The 15,949-nt window shown below is 38.8% G+C and overlaps 8 protein-coding genes across 8 annotated transcripts; 2 read left to right on the top strand and 6 right to left on the bottom strand.

The window, feature by feature from the left end:
• Window positions 1-105: 105 nt before the first annotated feature.
• Window positions 106-2,805, top strand: PTP3 (tyrosine protein phosphatase PTP3; the record flags this gene model as incomplete). The annotated part of the gene is made up of 1 exon (XM_056227482.1): window positions 106-2,805. The coding sequence occupies one exon, from the start codon at window positions 106-108 to the stop codon at window positions 2,803-2,805; it is 2,700 nt and encodes an 899-aa protein (XP_056087299.1).
• A 288-nt stretch (window positions 2,806-3,093) lies between these two features.
• On the bottom strand, window positions 3,094-3,561 carry YOS1 (Yos1p; the record flags this gene model as incomplete). Its single annotated transcript, XM_056227480.1, has 3 exons — window positions 3,094-3,149; window positions 3,266-3,373; window positions 3,468-3,561. The coding sequence occupies 3 exons, from the start codon at window positions 3,559-3,561 to the stop codon at window positions 3,094-3,096; spliced, it is 258 nt and encodes an 85-aa protein (XP_056087298.1).
• Window positions 3,562-4,072: 511 nt separating this feature from the next.
• Window positions 4,073-4,979, bottom strand: RPS24A (40S ribosomal protein eS24; the record flags this gene model as incomplete). Its single annotated transcript, XM_056227479.1, has 2 exons — window positions 4,073-4,477; window positions 4,977-4,979. 2 exons carry the CDS (start codon window positions 4,977-4,979, stop codon window positions 4,073-4,075), a joined length of 408 nt encoding a protein of 135 aa, XP_056087297.1.
• Window positions 4,980-5,695: 716 nt separating this feature from the next.
• ALD5 (aldehyde dehydrogenase (NAD(P)(+)) ALD5) lies at window positions 5,696-7,258 on the bottom strand (the record flags this gene model as incomplete). The annotated part of the gene is made up of 1 exon (XM_056227478.1): window positions 5,696-7,258. The coding sequence occupies one exon, from the start codon at window positions 7,256-7,258 to the stop codon at window positions 5,696-5,698; it is 1,563 nt and encodes a 520-aa protein (XP_056087296.1).
• Window positions 7,259-8,049: 791 nt separating this feature from the next.
• On the bottom strand, window positions 8,050-8,439 carry VTC1 (Vtc1p; the record flags this gene model as incomplete). Its single annotated transcript, XM_056227477.1, has 1 exon — window positions 8,050-8,439. The coding sequence occupies one exon, from the start codon at window positions 8,437-8,439 to the stop codon at window positions 8,050-8,052; it is 390 nt and encodes a 129-aa protein (XP_056087295.1).
• A 476-nt stretch (window positions 8,440-8,915) lies between these two features.
• Window positions 8,916-9,299, top strand: TDA2 (Tda2p; the record flags this gene model as incomplete). Its single annotated transcript, XM_056227476.1, has 1 exon — window positions 8,916-9,299. The coding sequence occupies one exon, from the start codon at window positions 8,916-8,918 to the stop codon at window positions 9,297-9,299; it is 384 nt and encodes a 127-aa protein (XP_056087294.1).
• Window positions 9,300-9,655: 356 nt separating this feature from the next.
• On the bottom strand, window positions 9,656-12,316 carry RNR1 (ribonucleotide-diphosphate reductase subunit RNR1; the record flags this gene model as incomplete). The annotated part of the gene is made up of 1 exon (XM_056227475.1): window positions 9,656-12,316. One exon carries the CDS (start codon window positions 12,314-12,316, stop codon window positions 9,656-9,658), a length of 2,661 nt encoding a protein of 886 aa, XP_056087293.1.
• A 985-nt stretch (window positions 12,317-13,301) lies between these two features.
• ARG56 (bifunctional acetylglutamate kinase/N-acetyl-gamma-glutamyl-phosphate reductase) lies at window positions 13,302-15,893 on the bottom strand (the record flags this gene model as incomplete). Its single annotated transcript, XM_056227474.1, has 1 exon — window positions 13,302-15,893. One exon carries the CDS (start codon window positions 15,891-15,893, stop codon window positions 13,302-13,304), a length of 2,592 nt encoding a protein of 863 aa, XP_056087292.1.
• Between the last annotated feature and the right edge of the window lie 56 nt (window positions 15,894-15,949).

The following is a 15,949-nucleotide window of genomic DNA, read 5'->3' as shown; positions in this document are numbered from 1 at the left end:
TGTTATAATAGCGTAACTGCTCGTATCGCTGAAAAAAGCCACAGAAAGTGATCATCACATCTTTCTCTTCTATCGGAAAACACAGACCTACTTATCATCTACAATATGAGGGACAGTCTGCGCTGCTCTAACATTCAGCCCGCCGATCATACTTCAGTACTTTCCGATACTAGCACTTTGATAGGGACGGACTCGAATGCATATTCGAAGCACCCACCTGGTAACAGTTACCAAAACAGTATGAACAGTAACATATACCATAGCCCCAAAGCCAGCAGCCCGTTAGTGAGCTATAAAACGTCTTCTCCGGTGCTTCTGAAGAGGGCGACAGCTCCAGTACTACCAAGTTTCAAGCCCAAAGAACAGCGATATAATAAACCACAAGGTTGCTCGCTGATAACTGCGGTGGAACTAGGCAAGATTATCGATACCTCACCGAGGGAAAAGGTACTTTTACTGGACGTAAGACCGTTTACTGAGCACGCCAAATCCATCATCACAGACTCCATTCATGTTTGTTTGCCTTCCACGCTATTGAGAAGGAAAAATTTTACCTTTTCCAAACTCTTAGATAACTTGACTCTCAATGAGCAAGCGGTATTGAGATATAAACTGGCTATTGACAATCTCCGAATTATTATCTATGACAGTACTGCAAATCAGACGGAAAGTTCCGTTTCTTTACCTTGTTTTGGTATAGCTTCAAAGCTAGTAGAGTTCGACAGTGAAGCCAAGAAAAGTGTGTCCATTCTAATGTGCGGTTTTTTCCAGTTCAAAATTTTATTTCCAGACCATATCAAAACAAATGCTATTAAATCAGACTGCACTGGCTCAATTGAACCTAAAAGTCCCAAGACGAACCTCATCAATAATCTACACAACACAGCACCGCATATGGCAGCCGCCACACCACTATCATCCCCACAAATGAACCTAAAATTGAAAGTGCCAGATGACAGTAGATCAGACCATTCGAGTCTTTCCAATTCTCCCTCCCCGCATAATATACTATCAGATTCTCCCATGTCTTCGTCTTCCCCCATATCTGCCTTATTCAAATTCCAACTACCTGCTCCACAAACTAACATCAACCAAATATTCAAATTCTCGCAAAACGAGGAAATAATGGACCTAGAAACGTATCTGAGTGCAGTCAACATCAAAGAGGAACACGAAAGATGGTATAATAACGATTCTGCGAAGAACTCTTTACAAAATTTTCAGTTTCCAAAGAATCAAAATTTTCTTGCAAAGGACAATAACAAAGACAAACTAGGTTTCCAAATTAAATACGAAAACTTGCGCAAAACTTATGGGCAAGAGGATATTGATTCTGTTATACCTGAATGGTTCCAACACCTGATGACAATCCCCAAGATCGAATTAGTTTCCCAGTTCCAGAAATTGGATTTCTTAGAGAAAAGACGCTTGAATCATTCTGTTTCTTTCAGAAAAAAAGAAAACTCATTTGTAGTTGATAAACCGTCATCGTATCCCGAGCAATTGACTTCGACATCCTCTTCTACCATCATGCCCCCAAAATTCCCTGAAATTGGCAAAATACAGAAGAGGTCGCATTCTCAACCGATATTCACTCAATATAGTAAATATAAAACCATGCTCAGTCTCGAATCGGATTCGGATTCGGAATCAGATGACGTTATAATTTCATCAGGTGTCGAATTAGGGGCCAAGAATAGGTATAAGGACATTTTCCCCTACGAGCATTCAAGGGTAATCCTAAAGAAAGGTTCGCAATCATCAAGAAACACTAAACATTTGCATTCCACGTCTGATGGCGGTATCATTGACAATTACATCAACGCAAATTATTTATCTTTACCAAGATTATCCGTTGAGCAAAATTCATCATTCCCAACAAGAACCACCACAACAAGAAGAGTACGTTATATTGCCACACAAGCGCCTATGCCTTCCACGGTGCACGATTTTTATACATGCATATTAAATAATGGTGTTCCATTGGTTCTTTCATTAACGAACGATTTCGAAAATGGTATAGAAAAATGTTACCGTTATTGGCAAGAAGGTAATTATAACGGGATTCAGGTTAAATTACTTGAAAAAAGAATACTGAGAATGCCTAACACCAAAACTGCCAGGAAGAATGAAATCAAAAGAAAGAGTAGTAATTTTTTTTCAGCAAACGCGAACTGCATTGATGATGATGGTGATGATGATGATGACGACGACGCAATATTCATAAGAAAGATCCAGTTAATTTATCATGATCAAGAAAAACCCTATGAGCTGTTACAAATCCAAGTGAAAAATTGGCCTGACTTGGGTACTTTGCACAATCCAACCTCAATCATGCAAGCAATCAACTTGAAAAATCATATAATAGATACTTTATTTGCCAGAAATTATTATCATGACGATCAACTTCCTACAATTTTGGTTCATTGTTCTGCAGGCTGTGGAAGAACCGGTACTTTATGTACAGTGGATTCCATCCTTTCGAATTTCGAAATGTTTGAAATTTTGCAAAAGGAGTTTGTTAAATTAAAGTACCCAGCAAAACTATTCGATCCAATTTCATGGACGATTAACATTTTTAGAAAACAACGAATATCTATGGTCCAAAATATCAATCAGTTCATTTTCATCTACGACTGTCTGTTATTTTATTTCAGATTACGCCTTGATGATATACTACAAACTAAGGATGGCAGTGAAAGCTTAAGGGAAAATATATCATTGAGCGTACTAATCAAACAAATCAAAGAGTTAGAAATCTTAGAGACGTTCATGAACGACAAATTGAAGGAGCAACCACGATAACTATACCGGCCTTGGCGTATTTTACCATTTCATTTCAAGAATTCCTTTATGCAAATTATTTGCCGAAAAATTCCGGCAGGTCGTTGGTTACATTACATGGCATCATTTTTTTCAAAATTTTGCATGAGCTCTCTGATTTTCAATACACTACACTACCTGTTTATAAATTCGTTTACATCTTTACTAACTAAATTAAAACCCGAAAAATCACAGAAATATTAGAGCCATTTCCCACTTAGTCTTTATAATATATATAGTTATATGTAATGTTTGTTGCACGTACGTACTTTATCCCAATAGTAATTCGTAAACGATCACTAATACATTTATTCCAATTAATGGTACTGTGAGGTAAGAATAATTCATAAAATGTTAGTAAGATTTCTTGGCGAAAAAACAGATTTTGTATAAAGAAGGAGACAAATAACGCTTTTGCCATAATTTCATAAAAATAACATACTCCTTAGTAAAGTCTGTACGGCACCAATCAGTTGCACTACCTTGGATTTGGTGGTATTTTGATCCTGACCAAAAACTGGTGCCTCATCATTTGACCTTCCTAAGCCAACTGCAAAAAAAAAATAAATAAAACGCATTAGCACATTCAATGAAGTTAGTATTCAAAATGTCTTCTGTATAAGGTGTCTTTGCCGTTTACATACTTCTTCTTAAGAACCTCTCTTCATTCAGCACTGCAACTGCATTAATTAATAGTAAAATAACATAAAATAGCCTGCCTAATCCGAATAGCATCATGTCCCTTTTATACTATAGCTCTTTTACCCTGAAAAGCTTTTTAATGTGGCTGTCTTCGCATTTGTAGAGTTGCATGATAAACCGCCAATTTACAGCAAGAGCCTTAAATTCATTACTTTTTCCATATTGTTGCTCAATAAGATCACGTGACTAGCTCGAAAGAGAAACATGCAGTAGTTTAAGAAAGAGACAAACTTCACAAGGCGGCTGGCCACAGCGACAAATGCCCCGGCCCAAAGAGAGTATAAGACATTGAACCTTGAAAAGACAGAACATATCTTCCCATTCTACGAACAAATTGTCTGTAGAACGTAAAATGAAGATACCACAACTTCTGAACATGTATTAATCATTTACATATTATATCCTGGGTTTTCCTGATCTGCGAAGTGGAATTTCTTCATCTCCTGATATTATTGATTATATTTTTTATTGGAAAAAGATACACATATTTATATAGAGAAAACTAAACAATCCGTAAAAATATTTTGACGATTTGAAATTAGTTTGCTTAATCGGCGTTACGACGAGCAACTTTCTTAGCCAATCTCTTACCAGTACCGAAGATCTTCTTGTCTCTGTTCTTCTTTTGCTTTCTTTGTTGTCTGGAAGCTTTTTCAACCTTTTCAGTCAAACCATATCTGACTAATCTGTAGGTTGGTTCAAACTTCTTGGCTTCAGCAACAGAGTTGTAAATCAAACCGAAACCGACAGACTTACCACCACCGAATTGGGTTCTGAAACCGAAAACGGAGACAGCGTCCTTTTCAGCCTTGTAAACTTCAGCCAACTTTTCACGCAATTCATCCTTGGAGACATTAGCTCTGTTAGGGTGCAAGACGTCGACAACGAATTGCTTTCTGGCCAACAATGGGTTGGTGATAACCTTTCTAGTACGGATAGTGACAGCGTCAGACTAAGGGAAAACAATTGGGCGAAGTACCATTTGAAAACTGTTAGTAAAATACATTTCAAGCTTTGAAAGTCTTTGGGAAATGGCGTCCTTGAGTGTTCTTTTGTACTGTCGTGATACAAATGTTAATCAATCCTTCGAAACTTTCTCTCTGACGTAATAATTTGTTAAACTTTGTTTATTCAGCTGTGAAGTATTGGTTTAATTCTGGGATAACACAACGTTTCTGTTGGCCAGTTAGCTTGTTCTAGTTTGAAAATAAATCATTGCCGTGTGAATTTCACATTTCTCTCTACAGCGCAATCAAAAATACCCACAAATTTCTTGGGAGACTATCCTTTTTAGCCTGTCATTGTGATTACACTTATTAGAGGCAGCCTAAAGCACTTCTTCATCTTTCTCTTTCTCATAACAGTATTACTACCTTCTCTCCTTTCCGATCCGTAGCACACTGTACATGAAACATGGGACGTCATTTTGCACTTAAAACATTTAAACATACCATTTCTGCTTAATCTATGTTGGTTTCTTGCTGTCTTTTTGTTTCAACCAATATGTAATCGCTCCAGCTTTTGAAATTTACTATAGTTATGCAATTCTGCTTCGCGGAGGCAATATTGGAGTGCTGAGTGAAGGACTGGGTGAATCTTTCCCTCCGAAGGAGGGCCGCCCTCCAGACGCTCCCGGTGGTAGGAATTTTTTCCTTGCCAACTAAACTCCTCCATGAGCGAGAAGCGTGCCGGGGCGGCGGTTCGACACATCGGCTATTTTGTAATCATGGCCGTGAAAGAAAAGAAATAAGTGAATTATGTTCAATGTTTGGGTGTATATAAGGTATGGGTGTACTGGAGACTGTTCAAGATTGTTGAATAACGGTCAAGTATAAACTCCCCCTCTATCCATCTTCCTTGATAATAGAAGCTTAACGGAAAGGACGGTAATATTCCACAAATTCGACGAATGATATGTTTTAGTTTGCTATATACTTTTACATATACATCATCCTGAAGAAAAAAAAATCATAAAGAAGGTGGTCTCCCACCTATGCTTAAGAATGTAAATACATTGTTCATTAATGTTTATCACGTTATTTTTTAATATTTTCTGGATTTTTTTTTTATTCTTGCTTGATTTCTCTGCATATTACGAGGCAGCTTTCATTATTCTATAATGTTTATCGTGCATACCTTCGATGAGCAGTTAATGCCGTTCTGAGTCACTTCATCGAATTGGCTTGTCAATAGCAATTCTGACAGATTTTGTCTGAGTATAATTACTCAACGCAGCCTCACCCATTTCACGTCCAATACCTGATTGGCCAAAACCACCAAATGGGACACTCTGATGGAAGTTGTTATAGGTGTTTACCCAAACGGTACCAGCCTTTACTCTGTTGGACACGTCAATCGCCTTGTTAATATCGTTAGTGTGGATGCCGGCGGCTAACCCATATTGAGAGTTATTTGCCATGGCAATGACTTCATCAACAGTAGAAAACTTGGAAACAGTTACGATAGGGCCAAATACTTCTTCCTTAACTATTCTCATATCTTCTTTTACGTCAGCAAACACAGTTGGTTTAACAAAGTAACCCTTATTGCCATGTCTGACACCCCCAGTCACAAGACGAGCACCTTCAGACTTTGCCACAGCGACGTAATCCAGGATTTTATGCAATTGTTTGTCAGACGTTTGGGCGCCTTGGAAATTATCCTCATTGAATGGATCACCAACTTTTAGTGACTCAGTGTAACTCTTCAACTTTTGTAGAACATCTTCGTATACTGTATCTTGAATGTATATCCTGGAGCCTGCGCAGCATACTTCGCCAGAATTGAAAAAAATACCGAAGGCAATGTTTTTGACAGCCTTATCTAAATCAGCGTCAGCAAAGACGATATTTGGTGACTTTCCTCCCAGTTCCAAAGTGACCTTTTTCACAGTATCGGCGGCCACTTTCATAATATGGCGGCCGGTGGCAGTAGAGCCAGTAAAGGCAATTTTTTTCACGTCTGGATGTGCACTTAATTTTTCACCAACAACTCTACCAGAGCCTGGAAGTATATTCACCACACCAGCGGGTATACCCGCTTCCTGGCACAGTTGAGAAGCAAAAAGGGCTGATAATGGCGTTGTCTCAGCAGGTTTCAACACAACAGTGTTACCGGTAGCCAAGGCAGGACCAATTTTCCAAGACCACATCAACAATGGGAAGTTCCAAGGAATGATTTGGCCACAAACACCCAATGGTTCTCTAACTGAGTACGTAAAATGGTCTTTACCAGTATCAATAACGTTACCATAAATCTTATCTGCCCAACCACCACAAGAACGCAAATATTTGGATACTAGGGCGACGTCACCGCGTGCGCAAAATAGTGATTTTCCATTATCCATGGATTCAATGGCAGCCAAAGTTTCTTGGTTTTTTTCAACCAAATCCGCTAGGTTGAATAAAGCTTTGGCACGAACCTCAGGCTCTACAATGGACCATTTAGTCTCAAAAGCTTTTTTAGCGGCTGCCACTGCAACATCAACGTCGTCTTCCATAGCCTTATAGACGGTCGTTATTTTTTCTTCGGTAGATGGGTTAATCACGTCGAAAGTTTTCTGTTGCTTAGAAGCGACAAATTCACCATTGATGAATAAACCAGTTGGTTGTTCATAGGTAAAACCATTTGGCAGAGTGATTGGAACACGCAATGGTGCTTGTGAATAAAGACGCAACAAATTCCTTGTGAATGAATTGGAATTCAGAGCAACACTTCTTGTACGGGAAAACATTTCTTCCTTTTCCTTTTTTATTTGTGCTATGAAGTATACTGCGGGTGAAATCAGATATGTATATAATTATGATTTAAGACATATTATAGATCTGAAAACTTACTCCTAATCTCTATGGGGCTTATATAATCGTGTTTTTTTGTTCTGTCTGCTTTGTTCGTCGAGGCTATTCTCATCGGTAAGCTTTAAAAAACAGCGTAGTGATGAGTCAGAAGTCTTTCAACACTTTGAGCGCCGGTTCAGCGAAAAAGACCCCCTCACTTAGTGAAAAAAAATAAAAGTGGTGATTAGTTGCGACTTTGGCGCCTTGCGCGGTATTCTGAAGGTTGCACGAGCTTATTGAGCCTATTAAGAAAATATCTTGCGCAAGTTTACGGCGTTTACCGCAATGCTACTAACAACTTAGCTCCACAGCTGATGAGGTTCTCGGTTCTTGGAAGGTTCAAACACAATTGAATTACTCACTAGCCCGGTATCGGCCAAAAGAAAAAAAGACGTAAACGGGACCCTTTTTTGTATACATGTTCACGGAAGTGGAAAGCTTCTTAAGCATAGCCCCTCTAAAAAGACATGTCTCATCGAGGAATAGCTGTCCTCATCTTTTGGAAATGTGGCTGAAATATTTTTTGCTGTAATACGCCATAACTTCTCTGAAACGTGAATATTTTTATTGTTCATGATTAACTATAGATGTATATTTTCTATATATGCGCTTATATGAAACCAAATTATTTGTGAGCTTCTTGAAAAATACATGCACATTTTTTGCCTATGATATTGGAACTACAATCTCATAATTTAGTGTGAGCATCATTGTACTTCAATCTTAATATGAAGTTGATAATAACAGCGACTAGTAGGAAAAAGCATAACAAAGTAGGCCCCAATCTGTCATCGTAGGGACCAGAACCTCTACGTCTGATCGCAGCAGCTCTCCAGTGGTATGTCACAAGCGCGTATATCATTGTGCCCATAGCGACAAAGGTAAATAATCCTGCGCTGACTCTACCTATCTTATCACCAAAATTAAGTAAACCAACACCAAGCCCTCCCAGCATAACTGTAAAGTTTAACCATGACAAAAAGGTACGTTCATTAGCAAAGAACACTTTAGGCTCTACTCTCGTAGGCAAAGCAATTTTTTTTCCAGGTGTTCTCTGTAATAATGGTGCTGAAGACATATTGTAAAAATCTGGTGTGCTTGTTATTCGTGCCTATCAATCAATAATCTTGGGTTGTATAGCAGTCGCCCACTAATGGAAATATTGACTCTTAAATAGTGTTATCTATTTTGTATAATGCAGCATTCATTTTCTTCCCTCTGAGGCACGTGCTTATATATATTTCGGAGGGAAGCACCGCTTGACGTAATAAACGATATTATGCTAAAGGTTATCTTCTATGTACTTAAAGGTACGTTTGAAAGTACTGACGTTTTTTCATTCTGCCTTCTCAACTTTGCCTCCATTGTCTCCTTCAACAATCTTCCGTCTTTTACTTGAAATAGCGGTTTCCGTACAACTATCTTTTTTGTAAATCCCTTTACCAAGGAAAACATAAGGTCTCTTTCATTTAGCGAATATTATATTGCTGTTTCCGCAAAACGTATCGTAAATGCAGGAGAAAAGCTCAATGACAACTGGAAAAAAGCAAGGAAATGACTGTAAAGATAGAAATAAAGGATGGAAGGAGTGAAAATTTGCTTCTGCCCAAAGAAAAACTAATTTCGCTCGTTCGAGAGAGCTATGATAGCATAAGAGATAATAATGAAATCGATTTTTCAACAGAATCGATTTCAAACGCCTTAATAAAACTGATCCTAGAAAAACTAGAAAAGCATTCGTCTTTATACAAATATATTGTCTCATTAACTACACTGAACTTTGAAGAACTTACTGAAGAAGGCATTAATTTCTCATTGAAGAATGACATAGGAGCATCGTGGCAGTCTAAGAAAGATGGTATGTTCAACTATAAACTGGAAGATAAAGACAACAACAGGTGCTATTTGATCACCATTCTTTGGCTACATAAAAACTGACGTATGAATTTTGTACTTTGCTTTTGAGGGCGTGGAATTAAGTGTCCCCAAGAGACTATACCTTCAAGGGTAGCTCAGGGGGCTGGGAGAATCTGTATTCTCGTTCTACTCAAATGTAACGATTATGTTTTATGTTAAAATATTCGACATTAATTTTTTTATATGTATATATGCAAAGTAGAAAAACTAATTAGTAGACATATATAGGCCCCTTTTAGCTTGGTATTAGAACTGAAACCAATTTTTATCAGAAAAAACAAAAGAAAAATATAAAATACACCTTGAAGTAAACACCCAAATTTTAGTAAAGAAAAGAGAATTGATGACAGAAAAGAAATGAAAAAAAATAACCCTTATTAACCTGAACACATTTCGCAAGCTTCTGGGTTATCAATAGCACACGCTATAACTTTAGAGTTGTAAATGTCAAATTCAGTCTCCTCGTCATTTGCAACAGGCGTTGGTTTTTCTTCCTTTGGGGTAGGTACTTCTGGAACTTCTACTTTAGATTCTTGGACCTTTAATTCAGATATTCCCTTAGTCAATGAGTCGCTACCGACTGCAGGTGGAGACGCCTCTCTTGAAACTTCTGAAGAGCTATCTAAGGATGGAATAGTTACATTTTCAGCGACAGCTGCAGGCACGAAATCACTGGCAGCGTAGCTTGCGCTGGAAGCCATATACGTGGCACGCTTCAAGTTAGAAATATCTGCTATATTTTCGGTAGCTTGATCAGCAACCTTCTGATCAATGGTAAATTGGATTGCAGCGGAAGCTGCTTGAGTTCTCAAGTAGTACATACCAGTCTTCAATCCCTTCTTCCACCCGTAAAAATGCATACTTGTTAGCTTACCCATCGTTGGGGCACGTAAGAATAAATTCAGGGAATGAGATTGATCGATGTAGATAGAACGGTCGGCTGCCATGTTAATGATGGTTTTTTGTGAGATTTCCCAAACAGTTTTGTATAAATCCTTTAGTTCTTGTGGAACGTTTGGTAAACCTTGAATTGAACCATTTTGTGTAATCAGATACTGCTTCATACCATCATCCCAAATACCCAAATCAACCAAATCACGTAATAAGTAAGGATTGACAACTTGGAATTCACCGGATAAGACACGGCGAGAGTACATATTGGAAGTAACTGGTTCGAAACATTCATTATAACCCAAAATTTGGGAGGTGGATGCAGTAGGCATTGGTGCCACAGTCAAAGAATTTCTAATCCCATGCTTCGTGATATCTTCTCTCAAGGCATCCCAATCCCACATTCCATAAGGTTTTTGATCCCACATATCAAATTGAAGTATTCCTTGAGAGGCTGGTGAGCCTTGAAACGTTTCGTATGGACCGTCTCTTTGAGCTAGTTCGCAAGAGGATTCCATAGAGGCGTGGTATATAGTTTCAAAGATTTGGATATTTAGCAAACGAGCCTCTTCGGAATCAAAGGGTAAACGTAACAGCATGAAAGTGTCAGCCAAACCTTGCACACCCAAAGCAATTGGTCTGTGTCTCATATTAGATTTTCTTGCCTCTTCAACGGGGTAGTAATTACGGTCAATAACTTTGTTCAAATTACGAGTAACTACTTTAGCAATTTCATGTAATTTTTTGAAGTTGTATGTAGAGTTTTTTCCGTCTTCAGATGTTTCAATGAATGCTGGCAAAGCAACAGAGGCCAAGTTACAAACAGCAGTTTCATCTGGAGCCGAGTATTCAACAATTTCACAGCATAAATTGGATGACTTAATAACGCCTAAGTTCTTTTGGTTGGACTTTCTGTTGCAAGCATCTTTGTAAACCACAAAAGGCGTACCAGTTTCGGTTTGTGCCTCCAAAATAGAGTACCACAATTTTTGGGCCTTGATAGTTTTACCACGGCCTTCTTTTTCGTAGCGAGTATATAGGGCTTCAAATTCGTCACCATAACAGTCACTTAGTCCTGGGGCAGATGTTGGCGAGAACAACGTCCATGTTCCATTTTCTTCCACACGCTTCATGAAAAGATCAGGAATCCACAGAGCAGGGAACAAATCTCTTGCACGAATTTCTTCCTTACCGTGATTCTTTCTAATATCGATAAAATCAAAGATATCAGCATGCCATGGTTCCAAGTAGAGGGCGAAAGCACCAGGTCTCTTATTACCACCTTGGTCAACATAACGGGCAGTGTTGTTGAAGACACGGATCATAGGAATTAATCCATTAGAAGTACCGTTTGTACCAGCAATGTAAGAACCGGTCGAACGAATGTTATGAATATGTAAACCAATACCACCAGCAGTCTTAGAAATCAAAGCACATTCCTTCAAAGTGTCGTAAATACCTTCAATAGAATCCTCCTTCATGGCAACTAAGAAGCAAGAGGACATTTGGGGCTTTGGAGTACCAGCATTGAACAAAGTTGGAGAGGCGTGAGTGAAGTATTTTAAAGACATTAAGTTATAAGTTTCCAAAGCAGCCTCGATGTCTCTACCGTGAATTCCCAGGGCAACCCTCATAATTAAATGTTGAGGACGTTCGGCCACTTGACCGTTGATCTTTAATAAATACGAACGTTCCAAAGTTTTAAAGCCAAAATAACTGTACTGAAAATCTCTGTCATAGACAATTGCAGAGTTTAATTTATCCTTGTTTTCCATGACAATATTGTAAACATCATCAGAGATCATGGGAGCGGGCTTACCAGTAGCAGCGTTGACGTACCTATAAAGATCTTCGACAACCTTAGAAAATTGTTTTGTAGTTTGTTTATGTAAATTAGAAATGGCGATTCTAGCAGCCAAAGTGGCATAATCTGGATGAACAGTGGTCAAGTAAGCACATGTTTCAGCGGCTAAATTGTCTAGCTCGATCGTTGTAACACCTTCGTAAACACCAGAAATAATACGTTGAGTGACCTTGACGGCATCAATGTGTTTTGGATCTAAGCCATAACATAAACGTGATATACGGGCGGTGATCTTATCGAATTGGACAGGTTCTTTACGACCATCTCTCTTATAAACGTACATGTTACTAATATATCAACAAATGGAGAGTTATTGGAGATTGTTTTCCTTGTAGGAGTGAAGATAAAAAGAAAAGAGTTTGATTCGATCAGAGTAGGGAATTTCCAAACAGCAAAATACTAGCTCCTTTATATATTCTTCAATATTCGTTTCTAACTGAACTAAAGCAACAGAATATAGTCTAAGACTTGTTATTTCAAACCGTGGACCGCATAGACTTTGTTGGAGGCTTCTATGAAACACGAAACTGGCCACGCCAACTTATTATTCCCAAGCTTTGAAGAAAAATTTCCATACCGATTTTACGCGTTTTCTGTTTTAACACCCACTCAGATCCTGCACTGATTTCTGTGTCCTGAGGATCATAATGACGCGTTTGCTGAGAATTTTGAAAAAGAAGCAATTAAAGTAACAAGGGATGGGCTTACCCGACTACATTTTACGCGCCTTTTTTTGTTAATTTGGCTGGGTGTCATATTAACGAGATAAAACGCGTAAACATAACTGCTTCAGGACTACGAAATATTCTCTTCCCAGAAGTCGTCGTAAAACAAAGCGAATGCAGCGTACAAAGGCCATAGAAAGCCCAGTATTGGCCTGGTAACGAGATTTTCGCCTGAGGAGTTCCTTCGTCTCGAAGATTTTCCTGAAGAGTAATCCCCCTCAATATTTAAATTTCTATGGTAACGCCATGTTGTTTGGGATGTCCAAATGCGGCAATCCTTCCTTACTGTCGAGATATCGTAGAAACTATAAATTGTGGCTATAAGGAGGTCAAAGTTTTAAGCATTGATATTTATGTATTTTTTATATATCTGCCTCAGTACTGATACGTGAGAAGCGCCCTTAGAAGATGGTGGGGGTGCTTTCTTGACTCATTTTTTTGATGAAAATTTATGCGTAACTCTTCTTGTTTTTAGTGTTGAATATAAATCAAAAAATCATCTTCCCAGATACATCATCCATACATCTACTGCAATGCCCTAAATCAGTTACCAATAATTTTGTCTTCGGGAATACCAGAGTATTCTCCATAGCCCATAGCAAGATTAATATTCTGCAGACATTGGGTGGCAGCACCTTTTAGTAAGTTGTCAATCGTTGCACAGACCACTATACGATCTTGGGCATCGTTCAGCTTAAAACCACCAATAGCTACGCCATGCGTGCCTCCAATATCCTTAACTAGTGGAATATCATCAGTGACATGGACAAGCTTTTCATCTTGATAAAAGTCTTTGTATAATTGCTTGACTTCGTCAACAGACAGCGATCCCTTCTTTATTGGAATGGAGACCGTCAAGGAAATTCCCTGAAACCACTGCCCGACATGAGGCACGAATGCAACGTTGTGTCCAATACGAGTTGAGATTTCACGTTCGTGGATATGATCGCTTAATGCGTAAGGAATCAAGTTATTGTTCAGGAACTTAGGATCATTCTTTGGAGAAGGCTTCGTACCGGCACCAGAATATCCTGAAACACCAAAAACAGTTGGAAGACCGTTGATATATTTGGTTAAGGGAGCAATGGTTAATTGTGATCCGGTGGCATAACAGCCGGGGTTGGAAATCTTAGTAGCATCGGCAATTTTGTCTCTATTGTTCAACTCTGGTAAACCATAAACCCAGTCCGATTCCGAGACAAATCTATGATCAGCCGACAAGTCAATGATTTTAGATTTACCATGGACACTTTGAATTGTCTCGACAAAAGGTTCGCAGATTTTATTCGGTAACGCCATCACCCAGAAGTCCACAGCATTCTGTTTTTCCAATTTCTTAATATCCTGTACTTGCAAATTTTCGTATATAATTTCAGATTTTGTATAATCTTGCAGCTTTTGACCTTTCAATTCACGGGACGATACATGGGTCACTTCTAAATAGGGATGACCATTGATCAATGAAACCAAATTCTTACCAGTGTACCCCCTAGCGCCAATGAGCGCAACACGACCTATACTAGTGTTATATCCCTCTGGGCGAGGAGTAGATCTAGTGGAGTATGATCTGATAGATTTTCCACTAGCAAACACCCCGTTACTTGTTGATGGAGTGGAGCAAGAAGCAGTATCAAAAGATTTAACGAATGTCTCAATTAACTCGGATACTGTATTTATATCATCAATACCATACCAGAACAGAATTTTTCCATTCTTCAAATATGAGCCTTGAGACTTGTCAAAATGCCACGCAATGTTCACACTATCCTCATTTACTACCCACTGTAAAGCAGGGAAATCACGATGTAAAGCATTGAATACATTATCAGTGACATTATTCAACCAGGCTACATCGGAACAGACGAATTTGTCCAATGTGGGAACCTTTGTCTCTTTTTTGACAATTGCCACAGCTTCAAGAGGTTCATCAGCATACGAGACGAAATCGAAGTTTTCTAAGTCTCTTAAATAGGAAGCAACAGATTCTTTACCGGATGCAATGTCAGGGTCTCGCTGAAGAGCTTTTCTCAAAGCATCAGGGGATGGAAATTCACCAATGGATGACCTCTTCAACAACTTGTAACCTCTTCTAATCATAGTACCAGCACCAGAATCCGTGAAAAGTTCCTTTTGCAGATCTTGTACATTAATGATAGCAACTGAAGAAGAACGTGGCAAATAATCCAATAATTCTTTAATTTCTCTAATTTTCAATTTTGTGCCATACTTAACCCAGTTTTGCTTCATTAGATCGTCATATTCTTCATCTAAGTTGATCACCGAAATTTTTTCGCTGGTAGAACCATTGATAATGCCGCCTTTTTCATTCAAGTAGACAATTTTTAATGGTTCAAAAACACGAGCTAATTCACCAGCCGCTACATCAGCGTTGACGTTTAACATTTGGCCTGAAGCAGTTTCGGCTAAAGAAGTCAGGATTGGTAACGCTCCAGCTTTGATTGACGCTTCTATTGGTTCCTTTGTGACACCTTTAATGTCTCCGACTAGTTTGTATTTGTCCTTGTCCAAATAGTCAGCAGTGAAAACGCCAGAGGTGATAGGCCTTGCACGGACTCCCAATTGCTCTAGAGCTGTCACCAGTTTAAGGTTTTGTTCCAAAAAACATTGTCTAACCACAGCCATTGTGTGCTCATCTGTGATTCTGATACCGTCGATGTAGTCTGGTTCAATTCCCTGCGCCTCTAGTCTACCGTTAACTTGAGGACCGGTACCATGCAAAACTATTGGATATAGACCGACATGATACAAAAAGGCCAAGCAGGAAGCCAATTCGTGCAGATTATCGCTAATAATAGCGCCACCTACCTTGATTACAGCAAACTGTTGTTGCGAAACAGAAGTGAAGTACTTCAAGTATTGTTCGACTTCTCTCTTTGTACTTATATTGTTCAACAGTTGGATGACAGTGGATCTAGTAGCTGAAGAGTCATTAGTAGATGAAATGTATCTCCTTGAGTAGCCAACTTTCCTTCTCGTGAAAGTAACAGAAGGTGGAGCCCTTAAAGGTATGGATGCAAATCCTGCGATAGTGGATTTGTTCAATGAACAAATGAGTTTTTGAAACCTTGAAGCATTGAGTCTCTTCGCTGAGAGAAGTAAGCTAGCAGATGGCATAATCGAGTTTGATCTATATTCAAGCTGTGATCTCTCTTTCTTTTGCCTTTAGTGGT

Source organism: Saccharomyces kudriavzevii, assembly GCF_947243775.1.
Source record: "Saccharomyces kudriavzevii IFO 1802 strain IFO1802 genome assembly, chromosome: 5".
Taxonomy (NCBI): Eukaryota; Fungi; Ascomycota; class Saccharomycetes; order Saccharomycetales; family Saccharomycetaceae; genus Saccharomyces; species Saccharomyces kudriavzevii.
The sequence above is the reverse complement of the archived record's forward strand: the minus strand, read 5'-3'. Positions and strand labels throughout refer to the sequence as shown.